The sequence below is a fragment of the Tupaia chinensis genome, unplaced genomic scaffold, assembly GCF_000334495.1.
Source record: "Tupaia chinensis unplaced genomic scaffold, TupChi_1.0 Scaffold143913_1, whole genome shotgun sequence".
NCBI lineage: Eukaryota > Metazoa > Chordata > Mammalia > Scandentia > Tupaiidae > Tupaia > Tupaia belangeri.
Window position 1 is genome coordinate 2,569,872 of NW_006203764.1, and position 19,515 is coordinate 2,589,386.

The 19,515-nt window shown below is 41.2% G+C and overlaps 1 protein-coding gene across 3 annotated transcripts in view; it reads right to left on the minus strand.

Moving 5' to 3' along the window:
* Window positions 1-19,515, minus strand: part of UNC79 (unc-79 subunit of NALCN channel complex) — a 240,162-nt gene that overhangs the window by 47,007 nt on the left and 173,640 nt on the right. For all 3 annotated transcript variants that reach the window (XM_027767091.1, XM_027767090.1, XM_014582903.2), the window contains 6 exons: window positions 16,799-16,837; window positions 15,641-15,753; window positions 15,477-15,562; window positions 14,266-14,439; window positions 9,765-9,833; window positions 5,854-5,964 (listed from right to left, as the gene is read on the minus strand). In XM_027767091.1, the coding sequence (XP_027622892.1) occupies window positions 5,854-5,964; window positions 9,765-9,833; window positions 14,266-14,439; window positions 15,477-15,562; window positions 15,641-15,753; window positions 16,799-16,837 (592 nt within the window). The remainder of the gene's footprint in view (window positions 1-5,853; window positions 5,965-9,764; window positions 9,834-14,265; window positions 14,440-15,476; window positions 15,563-15,640; window positions 15,754-16,798; window positions 16,838-19,515) is intronic.

Consider the following 19,515-nt stretch of genomic DNA (forward strand, 5'->3'; position numbering starts at 1 on the left):
GGGTCGGGGACTCAAACTGTAGTCAACTACATGGGAGTCCGGTGACATAGCCATTACGCTAACTGCTGGTCCCAAGAGTTTATATTATGGGAACCAGCAGTTAGCGTAATGGCTATGTCACCGGACTCCCACATAGTCGACCGTGGTTTGCATCCCGGACCCGGTGGCTTAAAACTCACGCCAGGCACGTGTGCGTGTGTGCCCAGGATCCCAAGAGGAGAATGGAGGAGAAGGGATTGCGGCGTGACCATCCCCCCTGGGGGATTTCTCGCTTTCTGTCTCAATGTCTCTGTCTGGCGAGTGCACGCGTCCTATAGCGAAAATCTCTCCCCCCCCCCAACAAAAAGAGTTTATATTATTATCTCAGCCTTTCTTGTGAATAATAGACAAAGTGCTTTAACTCCAATCTCATCACACAGACACACCCCACCTACAGGTTTTACTTATCTAGTATTTTAGTGTCATTTTTGTTTTTAAATTATTATTATTATTGATAAATTATTACTATTTTTACTGCTTTATATTCTTCATGATTACATAGATTTCCATACTTAACTTTTTCTTTTGTTTTTTTCCATAGGGCACATGAGCTCACCCAAGTCAGAGAGAGATAGTAAGAGGGAAAGTGAGAAATCACACCCCAGTAGTATGGCCATGCCACAATCCCCTCTCCTCCATTCTCTTCCTGGGACTTTGGGCATGTATGCACATGACCCGACGTGATTATCATGACACCAGGTCTGAGACTTGAACCACAGTACATCATATGGGAGTCTAGCACCTTAATCACTACACCACCTGCTGGTCCCATAGTTTACTAACTTTTTGAACATCATCCCTTCATATATTTCACTCTATCTTGGTTCAGTTTCCTTCTTATCATAATGTATCTTCTAGCAGTTGTTTCAGTAAGATTCTCTTAGAGGGGTCAGCAGGGAACATGGTGGTTAAGGCCCTGGACCCCCACATGGTCAACTATGGTTTGAGTCCCGGACCTGGCAGCTTGGAATTCACACTAGGTGCATGTGCAGGCATGCCAAAGGGGGTGATTTCTCACTTTCCCTCTCACCATCTCTGTCTGCCTCTCTCTGGTGAGCACATGTGTCCTATGACCAAAAAAAAAAAAAAAAGTATAGTAGAACATTTTTTACTTTCCTGATAGGATATTTAAACCTCATTTTTTCTTTCTTCCTTTTTTTTTTTTAGAGAGAGAGAGAGGTTAAAGGTTAAAGTGAGAAATCACCCCTCAGTGGGATGGCCACACCACAATCCCATCCCCTTCATTATCTTTTCAGATCCTAGGCACGCATGCATACACACCCAGCATGATTTTCAAGTCACCGGGTCTGGCACATGAACCATGGTCAGCCATGTGGGAATCCAGTACCTTAACCACGAAGTCACTTGCTGGCCCCTAGCCTTACTCTTGAAAGATAGCTTAACTGGAAGAGAATTTCAGGCAGGCTGTTCTTTTTTTCTTATCATTTTAAGATATTTTCTCCATTATCCTCTGGCTTCTATTGTGCTGTTGAGAAATGTTCTTTTTTTTTTTCCTTTTTTAAATTTTATTTATTCATTCATTTATTTTAATTTGACCAGAGGGAGACAGAGAAAGATAGAGACAAAGTGAGAAAGCAAGCCACCAGGTCCATGACTTGACCCGTGGTCAGTCATGTGGGAGCGTCCAGTGCCTTAACCACCATGCCACCTGCTGGCCCCCAAGAAATTTTCTTTATTTCTTTTTTTAAAGACAGGGTCTCCCTCTTGTAATCCTCCTGATTCAGCCTCCTACCTGGGGCCACAAATGGAATCATACCTGATTCTTTGCAGGACAAAGTCTTGCTATGTTGCCCAGGCTATCCTTGAACTCCCAGTCCCCCTGACTCAGTCTCCCAAACTGTTCAGATCATAGACACATAGCACCATGTGCAGCCTTTAGGATGGACCCAGGAATTTAACCCAGGCCTCCCATGTCGTCACAGCCTTCAGAGCACAGTGTCTTAGCAGTACTCACTAACATGGTTGGGGTGTCCATTTAGAATGTCTTCTCTTGATTTCTCTTAAAATATATATATATTTTTTTGTCTTGGCTATTCCGCCATACTGTGCCTACTCATGTAAACTATGCCAGAAAGTAAACTTTAATTTATTTGTAAGAATTCTAGGGCTTGGGACCAGCAGTTAGCAAAATGGCTATGTTGCTGGACTCCCATGTAGTCGACTATGGTTTGAGTCCTGGACCCGGCGGCTTAAACTCATGCCGGGCACATGTGCGTGCATGTGCAAGATCCTGAGAGGAGAATGGAGGAGAAGGGATTGGGGCGTGGCCATCCCCTCTGGGAGGTGATTTCTCGCTTTCTGTCTCTCTCTGTCTTTCTGGCAAGCGCACGTGCCCTATAGCAAAAATCTCTCCCCCAAAAAAAGAAATCTAGGGCTTATATAATAAATTATTTATTTATGAATAAATTGATTATTTTCATCAATTGTAGGATTGATAAAATGCAGGACCAGCAGATGGCGTAGCAGTTATCACTGGACTCCACAGAGCTGACTGTGGTTCTAGTCCTGGAACTAGTAGCTTGAAACTCACACCAGGCACATGTGCGTGCATGCCCAAGATCCTGGGAGGAGAATGGAGAAGGGAATGTGGCATGGCCATCCCCCCAGAGGATTTCTCACTTTCTCTCTCACTTCTCTCTTTTTCTCTCTCTCCCCACCCTTGCCCCCCTCAAGTGCATGCACCATAAGGCAAAACACTCGAAGAAGAAGAGGAAGAAGAGGAAGGAGAAGAAGAAGAAGAAGAGGAAGAAGAAGAAGAAGAAAGAAGGAATCAATAAAATGCATATTTTTCTTCTCTGAAGCACTATTAGATTTTTTATTTATATCCTTCATCCATCTCTCTTTGCTGCCTCCCAGGTAATCTCTTTAGATTTAGTTTCCATTTTGGCAATTATTTTCTTGTCTGTGTCTAATTTGCTGATTAACCTATCCATTGAATGTTTTTATGTTAGTGACTGTTCTACACTTCTGCAATTTCCACTTTGTTCAGATCTGTCTCGTTCTTCCTTTTCCTCTTTTTTTTTTTCTCATCTTGATACTACAGGCTTTATTGTGTCCTCTGTGACCAAAGAACAAAAGGAAACTATTGGTGTAAAGGAGATGAATTTGTTCTTTTTTTCAAAAAAAAAATATTTTTAAACTAACATATAAGAATTGTACATAATCATGAGGTACAAATGATTTTACAGTACAAGAATACAATGTGTAATGATTCATTCGGGACAATTAGCTTATCTGTCATCTCAACCATTTGTCATTATTTTGTTGAGAATAGTTTTGTTTTGTTTTGTTTTGTTTTTTGTTGTTGTTGAGAATAGTTTTAATTTTTTTTTCGAAATGATTAGATCTGTTGTGTGTTTTTGTTGTTTCACTTGTTTGTTTGTTTTTGTTTGTTATAGGGGACATGCACTTACCAGAGAGAGAAAGACAGAGAAAGAGAAAATGGGTATGTACCCCTCCAGGGGGGATAACCCTTCCATGGTCCCTTCTCCTCCAATCTCCTCTTGGCATTTTGAGCACACACAAACATGTGCCCAGAGTGTTTTTTAAGCCACCAGGTCCCAGACTTGAACCATAAAGTTGGCCATGTGTATTCTAGCCACCTTAACCACCATGCCACCAGTTGGCCTGTTTTGTGTTTTTTGTTTGTTCGTTTGCTTTTTTATCTTTGTATACTTACCATTTAAACTATTCTACAGTGTCTACCTCAGTTTTAATATTAAAGGTTCTTGGTGGGAATGATTGTGTTTATTGCTTCTGCTCATCTATTGGATCATCTAGGAAGTCATGACACATTTTTGCATACAAAAATAGACCATGATCTTCCCCATGACCTAAGAGTCGATGCTAGATTATTTCTTCATTTGCTTAGTAGTTTTAGATTATGAACTCATGTTCATTAGGATTTAAACTAAGAAAATACTGTTGGGCGCAGGTTGAAAGCACTCCCCTCCACAGAAGTTTGAGGCTTCCTTTTGAGCTTGCTTCAACCAGGCATTCTACGACTATTATTTGCTCACCGCAGATATTACTTGACTTTTCAGCTTTGAGGTTTCAGAGCATGCAGGTACTATAAAGTCAAACTCTAAACCTGTTCAAAGGTAGGCCCATGTTTACTAATCATCAAGGGAGACCACCAATCTTTCTCTCCGCTGAGACAGATACCATTCTTTGTCACTTTCATATAAGAAAGTGAGAAAGTACCTCCCATGAAAAATGGTCATACAATGACTTTGTCTTCATTTTTCCCAACTTTTAGAATTTTGGGCACACATGCACACATGCCCAGCGTGTTTTTTAAGCTGCTGGGTTCAGGATTTAAATGGTGTGGTTGGCTATGTGGAATCCAGCCACCTTAACCACCATGCCATGGACTGGCTCATTCAACTATTTTTTTTTTTAGTGTCTTATTATCTGTGAGGAAAGTGGAAGCTTTCTACGAGTAATTATTATTTTGTGTTTGAGAAATGAGGAAGAGCAGATGACAGCAGGGAGTGCAAGGCCCCTAAAGTTGATGGATTATGTGAGGATATAATGTACAAAGAATGTTTGAAACCATGAATGTTTTTAATTTGGAGCGCTAGAAGGTTCCCTGTAATCAATACCCATAGCATACAACATAGAAAGAATAAATTCACTATGACTCTCTCTCAAAAAAAGATATAATTTAAACAAATCAAACATAAGAAAACAAGAAATAAAAATAATTTCTAAAAATAGAACAATTTCTTATTTTAGTTGGTGCTGTGTCTTAAAGATCTACTTTTTTAAGTGGAAAAAAAGGAGGAGAAGCCATTTTTTAAGAAAAATCTGAAACAAGAAAACAAATGCTGATTATCTTGGTAGCTAGGAAACCTACTGCTCCAGGCAGGGTAACAAATAGTTCATCATAAGAAAGACAGAAAGAAAAGATATGATGGAACACTTAACACGGCCAAACGGACACAAGTTGGGAAGAAAGGAGACAAGGGTGTTTATAAATAGAAGTCTCAGCATAAAATTAGATTTTTATGAGGAAAATAAGGGCTTACTGAAGGGGTTCATATGAATAAAGAAGCATTCTGAATGTTCAAGAGCGAATGACAGACACAGAGACCCCATTGAAAATAAACGTGGAAAATCTGGAAATTGGAAGGGTCACATTTGCACATTGTTCTTAAGAACAGAAATGCTCCCAGTTTGCCCTGCCCTCTGCTTTTCCACTAGGACAGCATCCACCAGCTCCAACGAGGCTGCGGTATCCCCTGGGCAAGCAGTACTTTTCCATTTTCTCAGTAGTGGGACAGGGGATGCTAAAGATAATGCAATAAAGAAACCATTATAAGACAAGATGACAAAAGATGAGATTATCATCTCAGAGGCCAAGAACCCTGAACTGGGAGACAGACAAATGGTGAGCATTAAGAAGCTCTCCACAGGCCTCTACAAATAACTTATTTTTCTACTTTGGGTGTCAAAACAATTAAATAGGATGGCTGCTCCACGAGTTATGGGATGGTGAACTTGAAAAAGACCTTAAAAGGTCACCTAGACCATTACCTCATTGCATTCAAAAAGCCTTTTCTCTTCTAAGTCGTATGACCCTCAGTTCTCCAAAGCTGCATATTTTAGACATAGCTTATGTAGTTATGTGTAAAGTGTTTCTTTCAATGATATTTATTAGACCTCAGCAGAATTTTAACTCTATTTTTTAACTATATTGAAGCAATTAATCTCACAGGGCCTTGATAGAGAGTAGGAAGAACCTATTTCTGCCAGCTTTCGGTCTCCTGGGAACACAGGTGTGGAACCTACCTTAGTGAAAGCGCGGTAACACAAGCCACACAGCTCCACCAGGTAGGCCAGAGTGAAGGTGGCATTCTGAATCACAAAGCTCAGCAGTTTTGAAAACGGTTCCAACAGACTCTGCAAAGAGATTGGGGCCACATAAAATCAATCGCTGATTTCTTCATTTAGACTAAAAAGTATTAAGGCCTTAAAATACTTTAATGAAATCACCCTTTTTTCATTTAAAAATCTGTTGCCACATAGCTACTGGGGCCACCTGTGGGTCTAACAAATACAGAACTGTACATGTACAGAACAGTCAATGGCTCAAAGAGCATCATTGTAATCATGTTACTGCTAAGAACAATCCATTTTTCCATATGGCCTCATGTACAAACCCACCTACCTAGAACCCTATCCTCCTGTCTACCCCAAGCAGTTGAGACTCTGTGAGGTTTGAATGAGGATTTTTAACTCTATTTCTCAGAATCCTTAGCAAATTTTGGTCTTCTAGAAGCCTGTCTTCTCAGTTAAGCTGTGCAAGCCACCTTTGTGTGCAAACCACAGTATTGTTACCTTTGATAAAATTCATGACCCAGCCCCTGCCAGTGATTACCAGGAAAGCCCTGTGGGTTTTATTTTCCCCACCTGAATTGCACTCATGAAAGGTCAGTTTCAGTTCCATAGGTTTTCTTAAATCAATTAGAAACATTTATTGAGTACCTCCGGAGTGTCAGGCAGGGTTAGATACTTTCAGATCGTTTATCTCATTCAAACCTTTTCTAATTCTTGAGAAATAGTCTGTTATAATTAATAACCAAAGCTCTAGAATCAGACACAAGCTCCCTATGACCTTGAATAAGTGATTCAACCTTTCTGGAACTTAGTTGTCTCTTCTGTAAAAGGGGGACAACATGGCTTCCACTTCCTTAGGTCATTGTGAGAATTAAAAGAAATAATATACGTAAAGCACTTGGCAACTGTAAGCCTTCCATCAATTAGTCTGGTCTTCATTAACCCTCTGAAGCTTTAGTGTCCTTCTCTTTTCTGCAGTTGAGGCAGTTAAGTAGATAAACAATACTTAAGGCCAAAAAGTCAAATGAAATTAGAATCCAAGTTCCGGGGTGATTTTCTACAGGTAGAATTGCTCTATAGAGAAGAGAGGGTTTTACTTGGACTCCAAAAGACTCCCTTGCCATGATTTCTTGTATTTCTGAACTATTTAGCCCTTATTGCCTGGATTATAAAATTAATATGCGTGTGCGACCAGCAGTTGACATAATGGCTATGTCACTGGACTCCCATGTAGTCGACCACGGTTCGAGTCCCGGACCTGGTGGCTTAAACTCACGCTGCATGTGTGCCCAAGATCCCGAGAGGAGAATGGAGGAGAAGGGATTGTGGCATGGCCATCCACCTTTGGGGGTGATTTCTTGCTTTCTGTCTCTCTGTCTCTCTCTGTTTTTCTGGCAAGTGCACATGCCCTATAGCAAAAACCTTTCCAAAACAAAAAAAATTAATACATGTTCAATGTGCAAAGTCAGGATATGCAGGAAAGTACAAATGAGGAAATAAAAAGTCACCCACAGTCCCACCATCTAGTGATATCATTCTGATACATTTCCCTTCTTTATTATATTCCAGTATACTGAATTGAAATCTTTCACATGTACAATCCCATATTTTTTTTATTAACTCAATATAATAGCATAAAAAATTTCTAGTTCCATTTAATTCTTCATAATCATCCATTTTAATGGCCACAAAGTTACATTTTACTAGAAATAACACCCCAATAAAAATATTGTTGCATGAAATCTGTATTTTCCTTTGCTTCCTGAGGATATATCCCCAGAAAGAAATGACTAAATCAAAGAATATGAGTATTCTTGAGAGTCTTATTCCATATTGACATAAAAATGAATTCAGAAGGTGGTGTGATGGTTAAGAGAGCTGGACTCCCACACGGCAGACTGGTGGTTTGAGTCCCAGACTTGGTGGCTTGCTTTCTCACTTCCTCTCTCTCTCGCTCTATCCCTCTCTGGTCAAATTAAAATAAGTAAATAAATAAATAAAGTTAAACAAAATAATTCTTTTTTAAAAAATGAATTCATTACATGTTCATTGCCTCTGAGGATAGAAATGATCTTTTACTTGTCTGTATTCCCCACAGAAATCCATAGTACTTCCCATATAGGAAATCTTGAAGAAACGCTTTTGAAACGGTACTGTTAACTTGTATTCTGTGCTCTGTATAAATGCTGCTGCCTTGATTCCCAGACAGTAGATGAATGGGGATGGGAATACTCCTCAGGTTCAATATAATGCATCCTTACCACTCAAGAAGAGAAACCTGAACTCAAGCCTGAGTAGAAACTTGCTCTTCTACCAACCAGAGCAGCATGATGATGGGGCAATTTGGTACAACAACAACAAACAAGGAACTTGGACTCCAGAACCTATTTTTAAGTCTCAGATCTTCAACTAACCACTTTTGTGACCTTGGCTGAGATACCTCATCTCTGTGAGTCCGTTTTCTTATTTATAAATGAACAGATTGAACCAAACAATTTCTTTGCAACTTTCCAGCATAAATCATGATCTGTGAAAGTGCATCATGGTGAAGAGTTGCAGAAGATGTGTGCTGTTGGTAAACGAACTTGTAATTACACGCTACTACACAGAGAACGGCTGTGCCCTTGTATGTGATCCAGCTGGTAATGTAGCCAGGGATACGAAAGTGAAAGAGACACAGTACTGGACTTCATGACACTCACGGTCTCACTGGGGAGACTTCAGGACAATGTAAGTGCTATCCGAGCTCTGTCAGGGCCAGCCCTGTAGGGCCTGGATAAAAGAGTGGTTAAAGGAGTCAGATCCCACATGGCTGACCACGATTCAAATCCCCAGCATGTATGCATGTGTGCCCAGAATCACATAGGGTTCTCTCTAACAAGTACATGGGCCATCTGGTGGGCCATACCCACCAATCTATCCTCCCTACTACTAATTAGATGATCCTTCTAAATACATCCTTTCCAGTTGGTTCCTTGCTTTAAAAATCTTTGAGAACCTCTCATTTCTTTCAGGATGTCCCACATTCCTTAATGTGGCATGCAGGACATTATTTTATATCTTGCCAGCCTACCTGTCCAATGCAGTGTTTGGCTACTTGTCCCCTCCCCCATGCCTCCTAAGCACTTTCAGAATCAGCATCAATTTCATCATCAAAACAGCAAGCAGCATTTGCTGACCACTCACCATATGGCAGGCACTGTGCTTCAATGTAAAATTCCACTTACTCACGTACCGCCATTTATTCCCTTCGCCTGAAGTACTTTGCACCCCCGTCAGAGTAGTAAATGCCTTGTCACTCTTCAAGGTCCCATTTAAATTAAACAAAAAAATGCATGTATCGTCTGCGGCAACTTCTTCCTACATCAGTTCCCACAATGCTTGACAGAGCTTATTTATTTATTTATTTACTTATTTTTAATGTGCCAGAGGTTGCATAAACTTGCCAGAGAAAAAGGGAGAGAGAAGAGAGGAAGGGAGAGCACCCCTTAACGAGGTGTAGTTGTGCTGCAATGCCTTCTCCATTTCTCCAACCTGTCAGGATTAGGAGCATAAACACGCATGTGCCTAGCATGTTTTTCAAGCCTCCAGGGCCAGATTTGAACTGTGGTCAGTCATGTGAGATGAAGTTCCCTTAACCATGAGGCTACAGGGTCAGCCCCAGGAATACCAACTATAAATAATGACATTGTGATGTCTTAAAGCTCTTCATAGGAAATACTGGCCTGGCACAAGGACAGAAAAGGAGGCTGAAAGGGAGGCAGCCAGTGTGCAGTATCTGCGTCTTCAGTCATGCTGCACTGCCTACCGTTTTAGGCCACTGAATGACAACTGTTATGTCTTTCTGAAACATACATACATACCCTTGTGGCATTGGTTGAGGGTATCTTCAAGAGGCAAATCATAATTCTCAAACTGGAATCTAAAGAACACTGTGAATAAATATGAAAAAAGAAAAAGTTAGTTTCTTTGTTTTGTTTTTGTTTAATTTGTCAGAAGGAATGCCAAAGAAAGAGAGGCAGAGAAACAGAGAAAGGAGAGTGAGAAAGAACCCCACATTGAGAATAGTCACAGTGTAATCCCTTCTCTTCCATTTCTCTTTCTGGATTTTTGGGTGTACATGCACACATGCCTGGCATGTTTGTCTTTTTGTTTGTTTGTTTTGTTTTGCTTTTTTAAATTTTCAATCAGTTTTTTATTCTTAAGCTTTCTATTCAGAAGCACAGAATATTTAGAAAGGTAGTTTAATAGTATATTTTAAGGATTACAAGGTCAAGGTTCCCATTATCTCTCCATGTTTAAAAAAAAAGTGCATCTTGCTTACTTTCCTACATAATTCATCACAATTCTGTCAAACTACATAAAGCATCCAGTTTGAATGTTAAATAGAATTGTAATAAACCTACATACTAATGTCACATATTGGCATTCCTTTGGACATGATTTCATATACATTATCTAAACTAATCCTCATGATAATTCTGTCAAGTATTATTTCTGCCTTAAAAATGATGAAAAGGAAACTAAGAGTGATTTCCCCAAGATTATACAACTAGTTACGTGGTGAAGTGAGACCAATAATTCTGTCTTTTGTAGATGCCTGGCATGTTTTTCAAGCTGCAACGTTCAGGACTTGAATCACAAGATCAGTCACGCAAAATCCACCATCTTAACCACCATTCACAGTCTGGCCCTCCTTTTTTAATATATCTTTTGCTTCACGTATTTCCTATAAATATTTATTTCCTCAAAAAGAATCATCTGAGGGCCCAGCAGTTGGTGTAATGGCTATGTCGCTGAACTCCTACATAGTTAACTGCAGTTCGCATCCCGGACCCAGTCGCTTAAACTCATGCCGGGCGCGTGTGTGTGCATGCCCAAGATCCCGAGAGGAGAATGGAGGAGGAGGGATTGCGGCATGACCATACCCACTGGGGGGTGATTTCTCGCTTTCTGTCTCTATGTCTCTCTCTGCCCGTCTGGCGAGTGCACGCCCAAAAAAAAAAAAAAAACTCTCAAAAAAAAAAAAAAAGAATGATCTGAAATATAACTGCTTCTTGATAGCTTCCCATGCCATATATTCATGTTGAAAATAAATCATTCTCAGGTTAAAAAATTAAACAAACAATATTAAATAATTAAACACATCTCCTAGACTATTTTTCAAAGAACCATAAGGTCAAATCAGTTAAGACACTGGACTCCCACATGGCTACCTGCAGTTTGAGTTCCAGATCTGGTGGCTTGCTTTCTCTCTCTCTCTCTCTCTCTCTCTCTCCCCTTATCTCTGGTGAGGACAAGTACCCTATAGCAAATTAAAAAATAATAATAAATTAATTAAATTAAATAAATAATTCTATACAAATTAAATCAGAGTTGGAAAGACAACTGGATGGATGGACAGATGGACAGATGAACATAGATACATAGATAGATAGATAGATATTAAATATATCCAACCTAAAGAGGTACATTAATTTGTAAAAGGCCATATGGGAGAGAGGGCTGCTCAGGTCTATTTTCAAAAACATTAGTCCAAATAAGAACCAGTTTCATCTGCTATTTGTCTGTTATGAAAAAACATGACAAAAACCTGGGAAGAAACAATAAAATGTCTCCATGAGAAAACCATGCCTTATATATCAGAGTTCTATTTTGGCAAGATTCCACATCAAAATGCACCTTTTAAATTGAATTTACTGGAATTGGGAGACAATGTTACAACACTGCATAAGCAGTACTTAACACTGTAAATATATCGCATAGTGGGCTACTGTGAACTTCCTACAGTTAATCACTAGCCCAGTGACTCTCCAAGTGGAATCCCTCAGACCGACAGGGTCGCTATCACATGAAACTTGTCCTGAGGCCCCACCCTACTGAATCGGAATCTCTGTCAGGCACAGTCATGGTTGTGTTAGCAAGGAAGTTTGAGACCCACCTCTCCAAACTGAGGAAACAAACTACAGAAGGTTTTTCAGTGGCTTAATATTCTTCCCGGAGACGGAAAACAAAAGCAGAAGAGGCTCCGAGGCAGTGCCCAGATCTACCCGAGCAGCACAAATCTTCCGATTTCTGAAAGCAATTCATAAATACCTTCTAAAGAAACCACTGATTTGTTTAATCTGCTCAGCTTCCGCTGGAGTTGAGTGACATTTACACTACCTCAGACCACGGACTGAAAACTGCCTGCTCATCAGGCTCCCATAGTGATCGAAAAATGGAAATATCACCTTGGAAAAAATGGGAAAGTCAACGACCTGAGGCGTGCACTCCCACATAACCACAGACAAGACGAGAGCAGGAAATGACCCCTGTCCAATGACTATCCAGTTCACGAGGTCTTGATTGTTCGTATTATTTTATCTCACTCCACTTCCCTCATGAACCTTGCACGCAGGTCCCTATGGGAGGAGCGGATTGTCACCAATTAGGCATACCAGTTGTTCACAACTGGCAACTTCCCAAGGGAAGTTTATTTTTTTAATTATTTATTTTATTTATCCTTATTTTAAACTTTTGACCACAGAGAGAGAAAGACAAAGAGAAAGCAAGCCTCCAGATCTAAGACTCAAACCACAGTCAGCCATGTGGCTGCTGCACCCCAGAAGGGAAGAAAACTTCACTTCCTCTTGACCTCACATCCTCTTACAGGCACCTGAGTTTGCCAGACCCCCCCCCCCCACCCTGGTTTGCCCGCCCCCCCCCCCCCCACCCTTCTCTTAAAGTGTGTGGCTCTCTAGCAATAAAGGACCTGTGCGGCTCCCTGGCCCAGGAGATGCACGTGGCCACCTGACGTGTGTGCACTTGACTCCTGTGCGTGTGCAGTAGCTAAATGCACACCTGGCTTCAAAGTACTAATCCTCCATGACTGGATTTATTCAGCTGCTCCAGGTTTGGAGACAAACAAGGGTCACAGTATACAATATGAGGGGTGGCAAAAATCCCTCCTCTGTACCCCCCTGCTTCTCACAGCAAATTATTTATTTATTTAATTTATGTTTTCAAGAGAAAGATTTTTGCTATAGGGTGCATGCACTCACTGGAGGGACAGAGACAGATGGAAAATGAAAAATCACTCCCCAAACCCCAGGAATGGCCACACAGCAATCCTTTCTGTTCCATTCTCCTCTTTGGATTTTGGGCATGCAAGCTTTTGTGTCCAGGACTCGAACTGCAGTCAACTACGTGGGAGTCCAGCGATGCAACCATCACACCATCTGCTGGTCCTGTCACAGTAATTTCAAACTCAAAGCAGCACAGACCAAGCTAAGGGTCCCTGGATGATCACCCTCACAAACCCTAAGAGTAGCATCTGCTGATTTAGAAGGTTATTGCAGCTGGCTGATCTTTTTAATACATTTTACAAATGTATAATACTCATTTCAGAAGTGGAGCTGCCAGCACGTGACTTCACTCGCCAGAGCAACAAGTGAGTCATCGCTTTGCAAGTTAAATATTTGTATCTGTGATCAGCCTAGAGAAAGCACAAAAAGCCCTCACGCAGCTAGTAGAAGCTACAGAAATGCCACTGCTGGCCTCCTCCTTTCTCCCTGCTCTAGAGCCGTGAATACCTTCAACTCACCCCTCAGTAGAAGGGTGGTAGAGTATGCTAGTAGCATGGTAGGTAGTAGACAGAGGGCTGAACTGTGAATCAGGAGACCTGGGTTCTAATCCTCACACTGATATCACCAAAGTGTTCAAGCAAATCACACCTTCTCTCTGAATTTCAGCCCCCCATTTCAAAAAAGGGGGATGTTGGAAAGGATGATGTTTATAGGGCTCTTCTAGCTTTCAGTATAGCCTTTTGTTCTCATAGCTAGTGGGCTCATGCTGATAATGATCCTTAGAGCCACCAGATATCCAGCTAGATAACTGTGAGTGTATTCTTGGGGGGGGCAGTATGGTGTTGGGGGACCGGGGGAGACCTTAAACAGAAATAATATCTTGGTCTTCAAAAATATGTTATTGACAATCACACAAGCAATCACTTCCCTTTAGATAATTCTCTAACACTGAGCCTTTACATTATATGTCTCCTTTTAAACAAAACCATGTTCTTTTTAAATATCTACCTGAGAAAACTTTCTAGATCAACACAATCTACCCATGTCTTCCTGACCTCTTTTTCTTAATCAAAAGAAGCATGCAATCACTGAGCATACTTCTAATCAGTGAGAAAAGTGCCCACTCCATACTGTTATCATCCTCCAATGGTGGAGGGAAAAGCCAAATTACTCTCTACTCTGCGGGGACAGTGTTTCCTCGCAGCCCTGAGCTACATGAAATCGCCTACCGTTAGTAAGCAAACGGTCTGCAAATGATTAGAAAGTCATTTAAAATGAAATCCCAGGCTCCCCTTACCTTCAGAGGTAAAACACAAGGCAGCTTGGCAAAAAATGTCTGAAACTGGTTGCTGATTGTGGTCCAGAGGCTACTAGGAGAATCCATGGGCAGAGCTTCCATGAAGGTAGCGATGTTTTCCAAACAGCGTATCATAGCACCCCCTGCTGGTAAATTCTTTTTGTTATTTAGACCCTAAAAACAAAAGCATAGGCAATCAACTGCTGAAAGAGCATGGGAATTCATTGAGCTATGTGGTGAAGATCAGTTTTAAAATCACATATGCACACTGTAAACACCTGTTGCATGCCCACTCTATAGGACTGTTATTGTAACAGGCAAGAGCAATACGGAGAAAAATCGACAAGTTGAGACACACTTAAGGAGGAAATCTGGTGATCTTCGACTCTGTGAGAGGTGAAACATGATGAGAAATTGGAACCATTTAAGAACCTATACAGCTTGCTGGTCAGGTGCTAAGAAAGCACACAACGCTTGCAGGGAGGAATCCCCTGGACAATGACTGGAGGAATCCCAGGAGCCACAGTCTCCCCTCGGCAATCTGCAAACACCCCCATGTTACTGTCATCGAAGGAGCTACCACGGAGGCTCGAAACCATCCACATGGTGTTTTCAAAGACGGAGAGTTCAGTGGAAGTGGGTGCTCAATGTTGGATTAGCTGAGAGTGTCTCCAAGCTTTAACTGAATAGTAAACTCACACCAAACAGCCCAGGCCAACTGAGACGTTTCTGTGCCTTGGTAATTACTTTGTTAATTTTTAAAAATTTAAATGATCTAAGTTGTAGCATTTTAAATTTAACTTATAAGATTTCAATTTGAAAATTTAACATTTAACTTTTTATTTATTATTTTTTTTAAAGAGAGATTTCTGCCATAGGGCATATGTGCTTACTGTTAAGTCAGAAAGAGATAGTGAGAAACCACCCCCTAGGGAGGATGGCCACATTCCAGTCCCTTCTCCATTCTCCTCTCAGGATTTTGGGCACACACAGGGCCAGTGAAAGTTTCAAGCCTCTAGATGCAGGACTCAAACCATTGTTCTCAATGTGAGAGTCCAGTGCCTTATCCACTACACTACCTGCTCACTCTTCCACTTAACTTTTAAATTAGAGGACTGGTTTTCTGCCTCAGCAGTACTTTAGGGTACTGGCAAATCAGTAGTGCCCCCTGATTTCAGCCCAGGCCCAGGGTATGATTAAGGCAGACCTACCTCCAAGAGCTGACTGAGAGCAGCAATAGAGCTCAGCTCATTGAAGTCCATCAGAGCCGTGGCTAAGGTCCGTAAAAAAGTCCCATCTGGAAACCAACAGTCAGATTTAGTTGGGGTGTCGAGACTGGGAAGCGTGTGATCTCTGGGTGGTCCGGGCGAGTTACCTTTGATGGTGCTCTGGAAGAGCTGCGGGAAGATGCCGTTGGGAGCCAGTTGGTGGAAGATGCAGCGCAGGAACTGCTTGGCCACCCCCGCTGCATTGCCTGGAACCATCATGCTGGGGTGGAACAGGGAGAGAGCAGACCAGAAATCATGGGCCGGTGAACTGCCTTAGGCCTTTACACACCCGTTCTCAACCAGGACTGTGTTGGCCAGGCTCTCTGTGCATGGCTGCATTGCTCACTTTCTCACCCGATTCAGGTTTCCTTCAAATATTATTTTCCCAGAGAGGCTCTCCTTGACTGTGGTACCCAGAATATCACCTTCAGGACTCTCCCCGGACTAACTTGATTCATTTCCATAGCACTGAGCACCAAATGCTATTAAGTTACATTGTCAGTGTGCTCGCTGGTGACTGCTTATTTTCTACTTCCTCAGCTACAATATAATACATGGGACTCAGGATTTGCTGTATCCTCAGCCCCTAGCAGTCACTCCATAAATAATATTTGCTGAATGAATTAATGTTATATAAGTCTCTCTGTGCTTTTTCTTCATAGCACTTAGCACAGTTTACAATTACAGATTTGTACAAGTACTCCTGTTCAGTTTCCCAATAAGACTGTAAGCCCCATGGGAGTAGGAATCATGTCAGCTTTGCCCCTAATTAAAACCTAAGTGTCTGGCACAGGGTGGGTTAAAAGTGTTTGTCGACTGACATGAGTGACTGAAAGAAGATGTGAACAGAAAATCAACAAGCACTGGGACTAGCAGTTAGCGTAATGGCTATGTCACTGAACTCTCATGTAGCCGACGAGTCCCAGACCCGGTGGCTTAAACACATGCTGGGCGTGTGTGCATGCATGCCCAAGATCCTGAGAGGAGAATGGAGGAGAAGGGATTGTGGTGTGGCCATCCCCCCTGGGGGGTTTCTCACTTTCTATCTCTCTGTCTCTCTGTCTTTCTGGCGAGCGCACGTGCCCTATAGCAAAAACCTCTCCAAAAAAAATTAAAAAGAAAGAAAATGAACAAGCGCTCTCTGGAGCCACAACTAGAACCCAACAACAGTCCCTCCTTGGTGTACACACTGGTGTTTTAGACGGGGAAGACCATGTCTACGGGACAAAAATAAAGTGCAATTGAGGCTCCTCCGAGGGCCGTACCTTTCTGCTTGACTGGAAAAGGTAGTGCTGGACGCCAACCTAGGAAATAAAGTAAACAGAATCACACAAATGTCTTAGATTTTCATGATGAACTGCATTATTACTGCTGGAGAGACATGCTTCACTATTCACAGTTCTCTTGACCAGAGACAGAGAGCTCACGCAGTGGCCACTCTCCAGAATTAGACTTAACCCAGTCCCTGAAATCTGCTTTCTCTGTCAAGTCCGATATTTCCATGGAGATGCACGCATGTAAAATTGGCTTTCTATCACTCACCAATCTATCAATACAAAATGGCCTCTACCAGATTAGACAGATACTGAAATAACATTTGACCCAGTGCATCCCCATATTAAATCAATTCAAAATTCATGTCTTTGTATGCAACCTCTAAAACCTAACTGCAACAAACAACAATGTATTGCTTAAGTAATCAATATGTACAGGACCAACAGATGGTGTAATGGCTACATCGTTGGATTCCCACGTAGTAGACCACAGTTCAAATCCTGTACCCGGTGGCTTAAACTCACACCGGGCGCATGTGTGTGTGTGTGCCCAAGACCCAGAGAGGAGAATGGAGGAGAAGGGAGTGCAGCATGGCCATCCCCCCAGGAGGTGATTTCTTGCTTTTCTGTCTCTCTCTCTCTTTCTGGCGAGCACACACACCCTATAGAGAATCCTCTCAAAAAAAAAAAAAAAAGTAATCAATATATAACATGTAATAGTTGAAAGGTATAATTCTATGCTTCTGCGTGCATGGAAACATCCTATATGTTATGTAGAGAAGTATTAAATGGAGAATTTAGAACATGTCTTGATTAGTAAGTTATTGAAGAAACAAGGGGAATGTTGAAAGTGTCTTCCTTTATTAAGAAGAACAAGCCTTGAACTCACTTGGAGAACCCTCCAACACTAACACCAGGGCCAGTGGTCATGGTCCCTCTCATGCTAATGACAGTACGTACCAAAAATAGATAATCATTGGCAAATGACTAAACAATAATTAAGGGTACAGCAAATGTGATCTTAAAATATTTACCTAGAAAAATAGATAAAGTTTAAGAGAGCTCCTTGTAGAAAGGAAAATATAAAATTATAATGAAATGCTTGAGTGATAAAGGGTTATGCTAAGTTTACATACTTTTGGAAAAAAAATTTTCATTTAGTTTAATTTAATTTATTATCATTATTATTATCTTTCAATTTGTTATAGGGCATGGTTCACCAGAGAGAGAGAGAGAGAGAGAGAGAGGGAAAGTGAGAAAGCAAGCTGCCCCATCTGGGACTTAAACCTGTGTCTAGCACCTTAAACATCACACCACCTGCTGGCACCAACACTTTTTTTTTAATTGCCAGAGAATACATGCTCTTGCTAGAGAGAGAGAGAAAGAGAGGAAGCACCTCTCAAAGGGATGCTGTCACCACAATCCTTTTTCCTCCACTTCTCCATCCTGTCAACATTTAAGGCACCCATGCATGTGTGCTCAGTGTGTTTTTCAAGCTACTGGGACTGGGATTCAAACTGTGGCTGGCCTTGTGGAATCCAGCATTCTGTGCACAGCCTGTAAGAGCTGTAGGGCCAGCCCTTACATACTCTTAGAACAAACACCCTGGGAATGGATCCTATGGCCATAACTAGCATAAATAAATACACATAAATCTACATTACCTTATCTATTCGTGGTGGTGGCAAAGAGTCTTGAATTACATGACTATCAAATCTGCTTGCTTAGTAGCTTTAGTGATCAGATTAGGCTTAGGGTGCTAAGAATTGTGGCAGCTTGCATTAAATGCTTTTCCTATCTCTTGCTAGTCTGCCAAAAGGAGGCAGAGATTTAAATATTTGTATATGTAATATGTAAAAAGGTATCTGCTACTGTTTTTCTGCTGCTTTTCTTCCAAGCTCCTGTGTTTCCATTCTAACAGTTGGCAATGCTTGAAACAGACTATTCTTGCTTATGCTAAAACAAACAAAAACCGAAAACAAACCCCTCTGTATGTCTATTACAACTCGGCAAAGCTGTTTGAAAGAGATGGTAACAGACCAGATCAATCATTCTATCTGTTCCAAAACTAGAAATACTGATAGTGAGAATTGTGGCCCTAGGTTAATAAAACTCCAACTCTATAAGTATTACTGATACAACATGTAGCCCACAATTATGATTAAGGAAAAATCAAAGGCTTAATGAAATAGTTCATTCTTCTTGGTTCTTCATATCCCCATATTCATCGCTTACTTTGCATGTTGGCTAGTTCTAAGGTTAGAAGTAGACTCAACCTTACACCATCTTATACCATCTCTGACTACATAACTCCGAAGGATACTACCAAAAAAAAGAAGGAAAGAAAGAAAAGAAAAGGAAAAAGAAAAACTGGGGATGAATAGAGTCATACTTTTGGGGTGGAGGACTTTAAAGCATTGCAGTTATCTTTAAGTTGAAATGAGCATTTTTTCACTTAAAAAAGATTAAATTTTAGCATAGCTGACCATGGTTCAAGTCCCAGACCCAGCAGCTTGAAATTCACACCAGGCGTGTATGCATGCATTCCCAAGATCGCAAGGGGAGAATGGAGGAGAAAGAGTTGTGGTATGGCCATCCTCCTTAGAGGATCATTTCTCACTTTTTGTCTCTCTGTCTCTATCTCTCTCGGGAGTGCACACATCCTATAGCAAATATCTCTTAAAAAAAAAAAAGATTTATTCTCTTTC